Below are 16,975 nucleotides of genomic sequence, written 5' to 3' on the forward strand. Positions count from 1 at the left end.
ATGAGAATAATGTAATACAAAAAAATATGCAAAATAACATATCATTGTATTGTAACCTAAAATAACTCTGTCATATCATTTTCTTTATTTTATTTAAATTAATATTTTAAGATATGTAATACAAATTATAATTAAAATTTATAATAAATAATATATAAATATTATATTTAAATATATACAAATTATATTTAAATTTTATATAAATATATATTTTTAAATATATAGATTATATTTTAGATTTATGGTAAATAATTTATATTGTAGTAGAAAATTATTTTTATTTATTGATAATTTATTTAAATATTAATAATTAATTCATAAATAATTATGATAAATAAAAATTAAATAAATAAAAAGTTAAAATAATTACTACAAACTCTCTTATAAAATAAAAATTCTTAAAAACACTCACATAAAATATCGATTCATGTTTAATGTATATAAATTGATTTATACTTTTTGGTGGTCTTCTATATTTTATATGTGATTGATTTAAAAGTATATTTTTTATTGTAAAAAATTTAAGTTTGATATTATTTAAAGATAAGTAATATGAAGAAGAATTTTCACTTTACAAGTTAATTATATAATATTAAATTAATTTTAAATTTATTTTTTAAGATGATATTAGAGATATTATAGATTTATCCTAGAAGAGTCATTATCACTTATACATGCATCAAACTTGATAATATTAGTGAGAGATGTATTGGAAAAAACTTAAATCCCACATAGCTTATAAATAAGACAATCAAAAAATTTATAATTATAAAAGATGTCTTACTCTTAATAAATGTGTGACTTGAATTTTTTCTCAATATATCTTCTTATGTCCCGTACTCTTAAACTTGATACATAAATAAATAGTGAGTAACTTTTTTTAATGATACAGAATATGTTAAAATTATCGCATGACATTTATTCACTTTAACTTCTATAATTCCTTAACAATAAGGATAGAATAAATGAGTCTAAACTAATAATTTTTTTGCTAAATGACACTTTCTCTTAATGCTTATTTTAAAAATTATTTTAATTTACTACTTCAGTTATTTTCATTAATTTCATTTATATCTCTCTTGTTTTTTCTTGAATTTCCAAACATTTTGTTAAATACTTTAATGTTATTTTAATAAGTACTTTAAACAATTAGCAATAAGAAATGCAACATAAAACCTTTGTTAAAAATATACATATAAATTAATGTAAGACCCATTAGTATAATTTTTTTTTTTACTCAAGTATATAATTGCCTCTAAGTTACAAAACAAGTTATAGAACAAATAAAATATAAATTTGTTAAAATAACATGATAGATATTTTTATATTAAAGAAAGTATCCAACTTAACCTCTAATTTTGGAGGGTGTATTCCTTAAACTTTGAAGTGTCACAATGATATGGAAAGTTATGCACTTATGCTACTAATAACTAGTGTGGATTGGGAACAAGGATCCTATTATGGAGGCGACAATAAAGAATTTTTTTTTTTTTTTTTTTTAATGTTTCAAGGGTAAGGATACGTGTCCTTCGGTCGGGTCATTAGAAGGGAACGTCGGTGATGAATCACGTATTTTCACGACCTTTTTGCAATTCGCCCAACAAAAGTAACTGCAATAACAGACACGTGGCAGAAACTGAAGGGCCAGATTGGATCCACAAGGCCCCGTGAAAGAAGTCGCGTCCGACTGAAAAGTCCTCCTATGACCTTTCTTTGATTCCTTCGGTTACAAACAACACAAATCAATGAAATAAAAATAATAATTATATTTTTTTTAAATAAAAAAAATTAGCACATGTTCTTTAGATATTTTTAAACTTTAATGTCACTTAAAAAAAAATTAAAATTCGATGAGACATAACAACTAATCATCGTTAAGGAATTTGACATGTCAATTTTAATAAGATATTATTCAATCACATCTTTTCATATAAAAAATTGAATTCTTTTATATATAGAATGAGAAAAAGAAAGAAAATATTAAAAAATTTAAGAAATCGATTAAACTTGTATCGGGCCAATCTAGTAACATCAGCTAGGAACTTAAAAAAAAAAACAAGATTTAAATATTAAAATCGAAAGATTTTTATGAAATAATGCATTTTTTTGACTAAAGTATATGCAAATATGTTATCTTTTAAAAATATGTCATAGAAATTAATTTCAATTTTTATTTAGAAGACTATGAATTTCTAATAACTCATTTGTACAATAATGAGTAATAGGATGATCTTGAATTAAAACATTAACCAAAATAAGTAAATTCATTAAAAAAATATAGTTTAATATTATGATCAATAAATTTATGAGTTGAATCGTATTACTTGATTTTATTTTTATTTATTTACAGTGAGTCATAATATTCTACAATTTTTTTTTACTGAAATCGGTGTACTTAATTATTTGCAATGGATGCAACAAGTGATGAAAACTATTGGTGAAATAATATATAGAGTATCGAACTATTGATGAAGTAATACATAATATCGTGTCTAATCCGAAGATAAAAATAAATGAAAACCTCATAAATAAAATATTTATTTAAGAAAGGATTCACATGATGAAAACCTTTTGGAACGAGGAAGAAGGGTACTTTATGGTCAGATTGGTTAATGCAGCAGCAAGTGATAATGGCAACTTTATTTAATTTAAATAAAATAATTAAAAGTTAAAAAGAAAAGATATCACCTTAATGAGAACCATTTAAACCTTGATGACATTAATCACAACAAGCCTACTGAGTAGAGGAATTTTCATGAAAGCAAGTAGGAAAAGTGGAGCATGTAAAAGCTGTTTTACAATTTATTTAAAGTGAATTTTGCAGTTGATCAAGACCTCGGAAAAAAATCAGCAAAAAGGGCCCCACCTGAGGACCTGTTACCGGATGCAACTGTAGGACATGATGGCGGTTCGCATGCAATACAGTGGGACCACTACCGTAGCAACCGGTCACACTGATATTTTTCTCCCTCTTCTCACGCATTTTGCTTTTCCCCCTATATATACCCCACCCTTTCCCACTTGCAACTTTTGATATAGAAACTGAAGCCGCAACAACCCTTGCGCTTCGCCTCCGCCACACTCGTCGGAAAACACTCACCTCACCGGCGTATCGTCGCCAAATAAATAATATAATAAAACCCGCGTCGTCACAGCGGGTGAGTTTATTTATACTTTATACTTAATACTTTGTAGTTTATAATTTATACTTTATAGTTTATACTCTTCCATTTTCTTGAACACCGTTACATTCTCAGATCCGTTTTTCGTGGACTCTGTAATCATTGAGTTGTGAATTTCAATGAAGTGGATTTTCGTTCGTATTCACCTTTTCATGGATGAATCTGTTTGGTTTATTTGGTAGGTTGGACGTTGGAGTGAACTAAAAGGAAGAGAGGGCTATAAGTGGATCCATATTTTTCGAATTTCATATTACGACGTCGTTATGGGACTGAAGGTTATGCAATTGTCGCAGCCTGTTCTTCCTCATTCTCCCTCCTCCTCGCAAACCCTAGCATCGGCAATCTCTTCCCCTTCGTCGCGCACCCTAGTGTGCAGGTTCGTGCACCGCTCCAGTTTGTTTCCCTCCACGCGCTTTCTTCGCAGGTCCAAGTCCTTTGATCACCACGCGCTCTCCACGCGCGGGGGGAGGGGTATACGCAGGGCGTGCAGCGCCAGCTTGGAGCCTTTTTCTGATGAGGAGTTCGCCAAGAAGATTGAGGATTTGGCGCTCAAGTTTCAGCTCTCTGATTCCAATGCCAACGATTCGGATTCCGACGCCGAGGACTTTGAGCCGCCTGAGATTATTCCGGCCAATATTGAACGGAAGGCGAACAGCGTAGAGCTTCCGTTTTCGCTGAGGATCATAAAGAAGAAGCTGCAGTGGAAGGAGGGGTTCAGAGAGGCAGGGGAATCCGCCTATTGCTCTGTCAAGAAAGCCTTCTCTTCCATGGTTTTCATCATAAGGGAACTCCATAGCTTCACTCTGCAAATGAGGGAGGTTCTTTTCTACGAGGATCTGCAAGGGATTCTCGAAAGGGTGCAGAACGAAATGCACGCCTCCTTCGTCTGGCTCTTTCAGCAAGTTTTCTCTCACACGCCAACTCTAATGGTGTATGTTATGATTTTGCTCGCCAATTTTACAGTTCACTCAATGGGGCACGCCGCCGCCATCGCCGCCGTGTCACCGCCTTTGGCGGTGACCTCCGTCTCGGAGTCTCAAGACCAGAAGGGTCACACTCACACTCACAACATTGACTCCTCCGCCGTGAAGACTTTCTCTGTTTCGAAAGGGAAAAACACCGCCGCCGTCGGCGGCGGAAATGGCGGCGGTGGAAAGTTCCGACCGGTGTCGAGCGGGACCGACGGGGATGGCCGGTTTGACCGGTCGGACTGGTCGCCACATGGGACGGTTTTCTCCGACATGGGTACCTCGTCACAGGTTTGTAAAACAGGGGATAACACAGAGTCGGTGTTGGGGCAGGAAGAAGAAGAGGCGAAGCTGTGGGATTCGATGGTTGAAGAAGCTTCGAAAATGGAGGTGGGTTTGGATCGTGATGCCATGAAACGGTTCGTTTCGCCGGTGACGGCGAGGATCGAATCCGATGATTATGCAGAGTTTCTCAGAACAGAGCTTGTGTATCAAACGGGGTTGTCTAAGGACCCTAACAACACTCTTCTCCTTGCCAACTATGCTCAGTTTCTCTACCTCGTTGCACACGATTATGACAGGTACGTGGGTATATCAAACAATTATAGCTTGCCAACTATGACTGTTTGAAATGAATTCTTGTTCAAAGAGGAGGGTTAATTTAGTTATCGTCAGTCATTATTTGGGTAAAATATTAATTGTTGTTCCTTACGTTTAACATGAATGAACGTGTTAACAATATAATTTGTGTGATTATGTTGATAACTAACATTGAATTTGTGGATTCACAATATAATTTAGCATATTAAATTTGTAATAGTAGATCTGAGTTAGAAAGTGGTAAAAAAGTTTTAGCTCTTCTAACTCCTAAAATTAAGGCCTAGTTTTATAGGTGGCACCAAGAACAGAATCTAGTAATTATATTTGAGGATTCTAGAGGAGAGTCAAAAGTCTTGAAAATTACGGTGGTAAAAGAAAAAATAAATGGTAGTTACTTAGATAAAAATATGTATTAATTTTCTGATGTGCGTCCAATAAGGTGTATGGAATTATGTGTGGTGTTTTTTCGAGGAGATCACTGTTTGAGGGAGCATATTCTCGTGGGAAGGCGGTTTTTTCTGCGTGGGAAAATCGAACCTTAATGAAGAAAAAGATAAAGAAATCGCTTTTTGTCCAATTGAATAATGATAGTCAAGTATGTGGTGTAGTTTGCCTTACCTACAACTACACCACTGGTTCATGAACAGGATCCATCTATCGTCTTTCGCACGTGATCTCCACATGCAGGGCGAGGAAGATCTAACACGTAACCTCGTTGACTTTTACTTTTCCGCGTATACTTACTAGGAGTAAAGTTATATTAGACAGTTAAGTTATACTTATAAAACAAAAAATAAAAGACGAAGATATTTTGGACTAATTGAATCTTGTATAGGTTGTGAATGCAATTTAATTTACATGTGATAGGTGGTTGTGTTGTTATTGACATATGGTTTGTGGTTTGAATACAGAGCGGAAGAGTACTTCAAAAGGGCGATAGAGGTGGAGCCACCAGACGCGGAGGCATATAATAAATACGCCACCTTTTTATGGAAAGTGAAGAACGATTTGTGGGCTGCAGAGGAGACTTACCTGGAGGCCATTTCAGCTGAACCTGATAACTCCTTCTACGCTGCTAACTATGCTCATTTTCTATGGAACACTGGTGGTGAAGACACGTGCTTCCCTCTCTCCTCCCCTGATAACTCCCAAGAAGTTTAAGTTTAATCAACAAAAACAAAATCAAATTGCAGAAAGATATAGAGAAGAAAAGCAAAATAAAAAAAGAGAAAATTTTGTAGCTTATATCTTTTTCTTTTTCATGTTACATTTTTTCATTGGGGTGGGTGAGGTGAAGAGCCACGAAGGAAATGGGTTATAATCATATTGTATCACTCTTGTAAATTGTACATAACTTTACGATATGGCTCTTTCTTAGTTTGATGGGCACTCTTGCATGTTAATCTTGGAATGAGTCATGAATTAGTTTGCACAGTTATAATTATAATAACTATGTGGATGCGAAGAATGGTTATTGCTTGGTACGTTGGCATCAAACGGCTATGCGTTTCACTTGGAGTGTGAATGGGGAAATGGATCAGTGACTTTGAGTCATGAGTCATCAAGGCAGTTTCAAGAAGGAGGATTTGCTTTTGCACATATTATCTTTCTTATCTTTCTCGTTTTTATTTTGGATAGTAGTGTCACATGGTAAATGTAATTAATCTTTCTTTTTTAGTCAATATGATGCCTTTTTTGGTTTATGAAAAATTTAAAATGCTTTATGAATTGGCGACGAGGTGCTCATTATTCACGTGGGATATTAGGATTAAAATATTTTGTTCTGTTTACTTTATTATTGAAATGATCTCATTTGCTTATGTAAGCAGTTTTGTTGGATTCTCGACAATGATCTGTGGTTGAGGTCTTTCTGATCAGAGAATCATCAATGATGAAGTGAAAGAAAGCATATGGTGGGTGAAATCAATGAATGGCTGGAAACGAAAGGAAGGGATATTTTGAAGGTTCAGAAAAGCATTGATATATTTCTGTGATTTCCTTTTTCATCTTCCAATTATATGGCATCGCACATTTCTTTCTTTTCTACTTTGCTTTGATTGGTGTATATTTTCAAGTTGAAGATAGGCACGATGATAATGGACAACCTTCCAATCCTATTAAGAATAGGAAATGCATTTAATTGGCAAGAACGCGTAAAAGAAGAAAAATGTAAAAATACTTTCGAACTATATTAAATTATTCATTTTTGATTTATAAGAAAAATGTAAAAATACTTTCGAACTATATTAAATTATTCATTTTTGATTTATATTATGCTACATATTTATTTTATTACCGACTTATCAAATATTATGATTGCTTACTACATAATAATACTGAAATAGGGCCACAAATATAATCAATGGTGCGAAGAGAAAGTAGGGCATAATATATTAACACAATCACCTATGTACGATGAAATAGCAATGATAATTGTTTTGATATGTATTCATCTAAAAATGTTCAGACACTAATGAAAAATCTAATATACGTACTTTGTTCATTATCAGCGGAGGCTTGCTATTGATGTATTTATTAATCATTATTGGATTGATATTACAGAAATGACTCTTCTCACATATATTTCACATCGTAAGATGAGATCGTATATGTAAGAGAGTTAAAAAAGAAAAAGGAAGTATGACTATTTTTAAATAAATTAGTATTTTATCGCACAAACTAAATATATATTATATAATATTAAAATTTATAATTAATTTTATATTAAATAAATATTATGTTTGAATATATAAATCATGATTAAAATTTGTATAAATATAATTTTTTAACGTACATAAATCATGTTTTAGATTTTTAATAAATAATTTATATTGTAGTATAATATTCAAATTTACGGATAATCATAAAATTATTTTATACATTGATTTAAATTATCAAACGAAGTATCAAATGATTTTCAAATTTTTTAAAAATTTGAAAATTTGATCTATGCATTAAGAACTTTAAATTAAACAGTTGGATCATTGAAGATTGATGTAGAACATGAGTTATTGAATGGAATAAGTCTATCTCCTAGAGTAAAACAATTCCTTCTCATATATATATATATATATGTATATATATATATATATATATATATATATGTATATATATATATATATATATATACGTGTGTGTGTATGTGAAGAGCGATTCACTTATTTCACTATATAACTCATGTTTTATATCAAATTTTAATAATTTAACTGTTGTATTAAATGTTCTTAACGTTTAAATCAAGTTTGTAAATTTTTAAAAAATTTAAAAATTATTTGATACTTTATTTTATTTATTCAAACAAATGAATAAATATAAAAACATTTCATATATATGTTAATTTGAATTAATGAAATGAAATATCAAATAATTTTTAAATATTTTAGAAATTTGTAGACTTGAACTATCGATTAAAAATTTTAATTTAACAATTAAATTGTTAAAATTTGATATATATCATAAATAATTAAATAAAATAAGCGTAAGTTTAAAATTTAAGATTTAATATTGGGATAAGTGAATCTTTTCTCTCTATATATTATATAAATAAAGTATTACTATTAGTGTTTTTTTGTCCGTAGTAATTATAAAAGTACTGCTTTCTATTTTAAATATTTACATAAAATAATATTATTTATTTTCTTTATAAATCTTTAAAAATTAAAAATAAAAACAAGTTGACATTATTATGATTTAAAGTAAAAAAAAAAAAAAGAAATTCTCAATCGAAATCTCTCGGTTTTCAATTTTACTCTTAGAACTTGAACATAGTTTTGTCAATTAACGAAAGAAAAAGAGGATCAAACAAAAGAACATTAGGTAGCAAATCATCTCGAATAAAAAGAAATATATGAATGATTGAGGGGTGTTGATGTAGCATATGACATGCTTTAAATTGTAGGGATGGGTTTTATACTATTGAGATCAAATATTAAGCAAAGCCAAGCAGAAAATGACGCCATTTTCACGTGAAACAAGCAGATGAAGTTGGTAGAGGTTATTAGGTATATATTATCATGTTCTGATTATTCACCCATGTCTCCTTCCACCACCACCCCATCACTCTTTGCCACCGCTTCCATCTAAATTCACCACTTTCAATTCTCCATCATTTTTCTTTTTCCCTTAATTTAAACACAAACAATGCCACAACAATATTATTATTTTTATTATTATTTACTCCTATACTATGCTTCACTTCTCTACATGGTTACGTATGCAAGTTCCCTTTATCCTCGAATTTAGATCAGTTATATATCACCATTTATTTATATATCAAATTCAATAATATTAATATAAGAAGATATATTAAAAAAATATAAATTTTATATTGAGTAAAGATAAAACCAAATTAAAATATATAAACTGAGAGTAGAAACAAACTGTACTTACAAATCACTTTTGTAAAAACAGACATTTTAAGATAATATTACAACTATCATAAATTCATTAAAAAAAAAATCCATCATTTATACATATATCTGATTTAATAGTATTGGGCGTGATTAGAAATGGCAAAATTGTACTATAAAATTTTTGCAGGTAAAATATACTATGAATTATAAATGAATAATTAAATGGATGTACCCACTTAATATATAATTGAATAAGAATGGAAAGTATAATATCCGAATCCATGGATATACACATTTTAAAAATATTGAATATATTTATTATCAATATACATGTTATGATTATTTATTTTTGATATATATATATATATATATATATATTACAAAATTATTTTCCAAATTGAGTATATGTTTTATAATTATTTAGTTTTAGCTTTATTTTATTTCTTATTTTTTATTTAAAATTTTATATTTTAACAAAATACTTATGGATATCTGTAAATATATATAAAAATTAAGAAGTACTTGTTAAATTGATACCTACATTAAACGAAATAAGTAAGAAAGATTATTATTTGTCCTATTATCATCCCTAACTGTTAGAAAGTGTATAAGAAAAAGTGTTAGAAAGTGTATAAGAAAAATTAAATCCTATTTATTTTAAATCATTTAGAATGGACCATCTATCATTTATCTATATATACATTAAGCCCATTTTGTAGGTTAATCGTTGAAACCCAAGTTTAAATAAGAGCAAATTAATTTTCAAAAAGAATAGACTTTTTAACAATAAATTATAGTTTCTTATCAAAGTAGTTACAAGTAATTGCTTAAGCAAATTCAATTAGTATATATTTGGATTTATTTACAAAATTTTCTATTTATATATGCAAATTGTGATTGGGAGTAATATCCAAGTTATAAAATGCCATCTTAAACGACAATATGATATTAAATCATTACGTAATTATGGTTAGTCTCATACTGCGTGACAAAAGTTTGAGGAGAATTTTCTTTTTATTTCTTAATCATTTGTGTCAAATCGCATTATCTGTCTGATTATTTTTTTTAATGGGAACGTGGCTTACTATTTTTGGCATCAATGAAGAAAGATGGATAACGACAAACTCAATTGTAGTGCCACAAAGTTAATGGACCCTTAAGTGATAAAATGAAATTTGCAAGTTGTTCATCTCTTATTGTGTCATTAACTTTTGTGGACAAAAAAAAATATCTCTTTGCTTTTTAGCACAATTTAGAAAGTGTCACAAAGTTGAGATAGGGTTGGGTTGGGTCCTTGAGTGAGACAACAACACCTTCCCCTCTTCAAAATTGTTAATTTTATTTATTTATTTATTTTATTTTTAAGACATATTTCTATATCTCTCTACACACACAACAGACTAAATTTAAAATAATTAAATTTCCTTTAGAAAATTCCAATAACGATTACCTTAACATAATTTAATAATAATATTAAAAAGTATACACAACTATAAACTAAGGATGTATTTGATTTTAATTTTCAAAAAAATAAAAATTAGCTTTTGAATTTTTTTTTTGAAAGCTTGTGTTTGATGGATAGATATAGTTGTCTTGCTTTATTTATCATTTCTAAAGTTTTATCTTATATACAACCAATGTCACTGTAACAAGTATATATTTAATATGTTTCACCACTCTAATGAGATTATTATTTTTCTGGATACCAAAGTGACGTTTAAATATATCTGACTCATCACTTAGAACTTCAATTATATCGAAGTTTCGATGGATATCTAGTTATTTTGAACAAACTAGCAAGTATTTTTCAACAAGTGAACGACCCAGTTTCAGTCAAGTCAATAATTTATTTTATATTCATTTATTATTACTTCATCCATGATGGAAGTCACTTGGAGAAGATTGATGTTCTTCAAGTGCTCCATGCAAGGACCGTGAATACTCTTGAGGTAAATCTTCAATCAACACTTGAAGCTCCTTGAAGCAAACTCCAATGGAGGAGAAGCACTTAGGGAGGTTCGGCCACCTCTTGAAGAAGTGAAGAAGCTTGAGAAACCAAGCTTCTAGGAGAAGGAACTTTGAGAGAAAACTAGGAGAAGTTTTTCTCACGAATTTGACTCTTGAAAATGAGAGAGAATTTCTGAATTCTAAGTCTCATAAATGTCCAAAAGTGATTACAAGAGAAGGTTTTACAAATTTATAGGGGAGGTAGCTTCTAGGAGAAGCTAACCTTAACCATGGTTCACTAGGAACCATGGTAAGGTGTAGCTAACCATCCATGGTTTCTAAAACTTGTAGGAGAAGCTATCCTTGACCATGGTTTACTTAAGAACCATGGTAAGGTCAGCCTAACCTACAATGGTTTAGAAACTTAGAGGAGAAGCTTCAAAAACTAGAAGGAAAACTAGTAATTTTTTGGCCATGAACAAGAGAGAATGCTAGGCGACCTTGGCTCCAAATTGCTCCAAGATTTATTTAAAAAATATTTGATTTGGTTTAGTTAGGTTCATCATATGATGATGAGGCCTAGCTAAATCAAATCTATGAAAAATTAGGAGCAAAATGAGTCCAATATGCAAAATTTTGCCTAGGCCCAGTTCTGGCCCAATTACTAGTCACACCCTCAAGTATTGTTAAATGTCACCCCCTTTTCTCTACTGAAAAAATACAAAATGAATGTATCAACTAGGGAGGTTAAATGGAGTTAAACTCTCCAAGTAGCCTACCTTAAAATCAATATACAAACACTAGAAAAAGCAAGTAAAGTGCCTCACAAATACAAAGGCAAAAATAAACCTATACAAAAGAGCTACTTTATGTACAAACATATGAAAAAGTTCTTTAAGATCATCTCATTCCTCTTGGTTCTTTTAGTATATCACCTCTTGGATTCCTTGGCCTTGGCCATAGTCTATCAATCCACGTAAGACAAAATAAGAGAATTAAAAAATATATATATATATATATATATATATATATATATATATATATATATCCTTAATTAGTAGGTATTCTTTATATGAACTAATCATGTTTAAGGTGGATAAAATTATTATGAATAATATTTTTTAATATTTAATATAATTATATATTCAAAATTTAAATATTTTTTTAGATCAATATTGACAATAATAAGACTTAAATATAAAATCCTATACATATTATCTAATATTTTACTATTAAATCAACCTTAATGATCGTTCAAAATTTGAATTTAAATTAAAGTAATCTCACTTCGATTGATCCACTTGACAGTAAGTTAAACATGCACTTGGGCCTATATAAAAATTGTGCAATGATTAATTTTGATAAAAATATAATTTATAAAATAGATGTAGCAACCTCGGTCGCGACGGGACGGCGAAAAATAAATTGAAAAAGAGGAGCCGCCACCAATGTTATTTTTTACGGAAAAACATTGGAAAAACCATAAAGTAGAAAATAGTCTACGAAAACCAAATTTTTGGGTTCGAGAGTCGATTACGTGTGAGGAAGGTATTAGCACCTCACAACGTTCGTCCTAAGACGATTACCTTTAATTAATTAAACTAATTATTTATAATTTATAAAATATTTATCTCACTAAAATTATCAATATATTTTATTTAACTAATTTAAATTATGCATTGAAAAAAAGGTTAAAATTATTATTGTTATATAAAAAGGAGGATAATATATTTTTATTTTTTGGCTCGACAAGATTTAGTTCTTGCTCCTACGTATCTTCATGTGTAATGAAGAATCAGAGTCACGTAGTTCTTTGATAGAAAATATTTGTGTGTTGATATTTTTAATTAAATTTTATTTTTGTTAAATATATGATTCTTGAACTGTCTCAGCTCATTTACCTAAAAATATAAAATTGACTAAGGTGTACACCAAAGTCAATTCAATAAAATTTTAATTATAATTATTGCTATAGATGTTATGATGTTAAAAAATTTCTTGGTTGAACATTTTTGTTTTTGGAGGAAAAATTTAAAGATAAGCTGTCACAACTTGTACTTTAAATTCAAAGGTTAAAAAGATGTCACATCTAATTAACCATTCCTCCAATAAAATTTTTGATACAATAATTTCAGATATTTACATTAAATATTGTAACACTGTATTTTGATGTTTAATCACATTTTGAATATAAATAAGAACTAATGACAGATATATTACTAATATAAAAATAAAAAATAAAAAGAAATGAGTTTAATATACTTACAATTCTTTGCTCAGGAGTGGTAACCCACTGGTCTCTTCCTCCGGGTTCCCTCTGGTCCAAGGTGGAGATGTGTGTGGGAAGGGTGTGTGTAGGTGTCTTTGGGAAGGCAAGGGGCGCTATTTATAGACTTTCTGGAGGGACCGGAACGGCCCGTTCAGAATCTGGAACGGCCCGTTCCGGGGCTGCAATTTTACTCACAACGGCCAACTTCGGAATGAGCTGTTCCAATTTCGGAACGGCCCGTTCTGGACTAGAATTTTTAGATATTTTGGTAGTTCGAGAATGGCCCATTCTAGGCTAAAAATTACAGGTCCTTTTTTAAGGTTGGAACGGCCCGTTCCAGTTTCTAGGAACAGCCCGTTCTGGGCTAGAATTTATAAGTCTTTTTGGATGGTTGGAACGGCCCGTTCCAGTTTTGGAACAGCTCGTTCCGGACTAGAAATTTCAGGGCTTTTTGTAAGGTTGGAATGACCCATTCTAGTTTTAGAACGGCCCGTTCTGGGCTAGAAATTTTAAGGTTTTTTGGAAGGTTAGAACGGCCCATTCCAGTTTTGGAACGGCCCGTTCTGGGCTAGAAATTTTAGGTTTTTTTGGAATCATATGAAAATTACTAAATTACCCCCCATAAAAGTATAAAAAAATGAGGCGTTACAATTGGCTTCCATATTTTTGTCTTTTTTATTCTTTCTTGTATATACCTTTTTTGCTATTATTTTTTTTAAACAAAATTGACATTTTCCGGACGAAATTGGGTTACTACAATAGATATGTTTTCTTATATAAATTAACATTTCTTTTCATTATAATATACACACAAGCTATTCATAATGTCAAGCCTACAAAATATGAACTGATTAGCGAAGTTTAATCAAAACCATAGTTTTAAAAACCGGACCGGTCATCGAACCGGTTAAGGTACTGGGTCAGTGGGTCAAAGGTTGAACCGGTGGGTCAGTAGTTGAACCGCATGACTCAATTTTTATTTATTTTTATTAAAAAGTATTCATATTAAATATATTTTATACTTATAAATTTTAATAAATTCATATCTTATTTTAAATTTCAATTTTTGTATCTTATTTAAAATTAGTTTTATTTTTATTTTGTAAAAAAATACATAAAAAAATTACATGTTAAACGGTATATTAATACAAATTAAAAATATAAATAATATGTACATATATAATATGCTTGCAATTAATATCAGAAAATAATATATGTAATATTTACATAGATATTGCATTATTAAATATATAATTTAAAATTAATAATATACTATAAAAGTTATTTAAGTTGTATATATTGCAAACAAATATATTAGAACAAGTAGTCATTGTTATATTTAATAAGACTCCTTGCTTTTTCATTAAGAGATTCAATTTTCATTATTATTTTTGTGATTTATGGTCCCTTAAAAAAATGTAAGAAAAAAAAAAGTGGTTGAACCGGTTTGACCCACCGGTTCACTGGTTGAACCGGAAAATTGACCGGTTCAATCCGGTTTGAAACGGGTCGAATGCATAACCGATCCAACTTCAGATTCGAACCGGCTAGACCACAGGTTCCCGGTCCAACCGGTCCGACCAACCGGGTCGGTCCGGGTTTTAAAACACTGATCAAGACCATTTGTTTGTTGATACAAATAAACTTAATATATTAATTAAATATTTATAGTGTGTTTTAGGGTGACGAATTATTTTTTATATTATAAAATAAATAATATAATATTAATATATATTATTTAATATATTAATTTATTTTATATTGAATATTTATATTTATTTATAAAAATAGATTAAATAATAAATTATAATGAATTTACTAAAAAATATTATTTATTAAATAAAATTATTATTTTTAAATTTTATACTACATTATATAAGTAATTTTATACTACATTATAAGTAATGTTATATGCAATATATTGTTTGAGGTAAAATTATAAAATTAAGTAGCTTAATAATTTAAATGGTGAGTTTTATAGTGAAGGTTAAAATTCTAATCCTTGTCATATCAATAATTTTATATTAAATGTGAATTTTGAAAATTCAACCGTTAGATTGAAAGTTTATATATCTTAGATCATATATGTCAAATTTTGTTAAAATTGAACAACAACTTGAAGGTAATCAAAGTGTTTATATTTTAGTATATTTTGAAATGTATATATTACGTCAATTTTGTTTTATGAGAATGAAGTATCAAATCATCTTAGATTAATATAAAATTTGATATATATGATCTAAGTGATATGAACTTTCAATCTAACAGTTAAATTTTTAAAATTCACAATTAATATAAAATTATTGAGCGGTATAACACTTAGTTAAAGTTACACCAGTATCGTTTGAACCTTCCTATATATATATATATATATATATATATTTACAACCTGAAGGCTATATATATATCTTCAGAGTTGAATTTGCTCGGCTTAGCCAAAAACCTATATAATATAATTACCATAAATGTAGAACTTCATGGGTTATTATAATTAGGGTGTCATCACAATATCTTGATTCTTGCATAGAGTACACTAACAAAAAAAAAATATCTTAAAATAGTGTCAATATATAATTTTAATTCGATATAAAATTAAGGATATATTTAATAAACTTATTTGTAAATACTTATAAAAAAATGAAATAATTTCCATTAAAAGCTAAAATTAATATACACCGTACATTAGTTATTAATTTATAGAAATTCTCTCATATACTAATTTTTCCAAAACCTTTATTTTTAATTTATGCTTAAATTATTTTAATTTTTGAAAAATTTAATTTAATTTTTTCTTTTATCTTTTCTCTTTTAAATCTTTCTAGAAATAATTATCCAAGCATGCCTTAAAAGATTATAACCATTATGTTCCTAAAAAAGTGTACAAAGTGGTTCTGATAAATTACCAAAAGTGCTGAATAGGTTTGATACACTGAACTGATAGAAACTTTGAAAACTAAAATGCAATAGCAATATAGATTGCAATCTTGCTTATGCAACCCTACAAAACAGACACAAAACATACGTGACATTAATGGATGGAAAAAGAACTAAAAAAATTCAAAACCAAACAAATTTAGTTATATGCGCGATAATTTAGTATGCTTATAAATTCTCTAGCTGAAGTTTACAAATAATTTAACTTAATTAACACACTAAACTTATCAACTCTTGCGATATGATCACCTAAATCCTTCCAATCCCGAGTTAATCTGTACACAAGATGCATTTTTTTTATAGAAAAAAAAATTTAAAAATATTCTCACCCTTAAATGATTTTAAATATGTAATAATGACTTTCAAAGGAAAATTAACTCAAAATTATGTCATCATCGCCATTAAGTAGTCCATTATGATTATTAAGTGGCATTTCAATACCAATTACACCTCATAATAAAATATTCCACAACTTTTCATAAGCCCGATTAATAGAAAATTCAAAAAATAGAATTAAGAACTAATTAAAATATATTATTATAAATGAAATAACATGGCTTATATAACATCCAATGATTCCTCCCACTCTATACATTTGGTCCTAAGGGAAGTTAAAGAGTTACAACATTACTGATTCCTATAGTGCATAATCCATGTGTCAAACTACAAGGCGTAGAATAAGCATTGTTTATCCACAATTTTTTCCTCACAAACAACCTTAAA

At 29.2% G+C, this 16,975-nt stretch overlaps 1 protein-coding gene across 1 annotated transcript; it reads left to right on the forward strand.

The window, feature by feature from the left end:
* The first annotated feature begins 3,005 nt into the window (after positions 1-3,005).
* On the forward strand, positions 3,006-6,432 carry LOC109805892 (Tetratricopeptide repeat (TPR)-like superfamily protein). The gene is made up of 3 exons (XM_020368166.3): positions 3,006-3,158; positions 3,365-4,731; positions 5,662-6,432. The coding sequence occupies exons 2-3, from the start codon at positions 3,446-3,448 to the stop codon at positions 5,909-5,911; spliced, it is 1,536 nt and encodes a 511-aa protein (XP_020223755.2). The 5' UTR covers positions 3,006-3,158; positions 3,365-3,445; the 3' UTR covers positions 5,912-6,432.
* The last annotated feature ends 10,543 nt before the right edge of the window (positions 6,433-16,975 follow it).

This window comes from Cajanus cajan, chromosome 3 (assembly GCF_000230855.2).
Source record: "Cajanus cajan strain Asha chromosome 3, NIPB_CcT2T_4, whole genome shotgun sequence".
NCBI classification, from domain to species: Eukaryota; Viridiplantae; Streptophyta; class Magnoliopsida; order Fabales; family Fabaceae; genus Cajanus; species Cajanus cajan.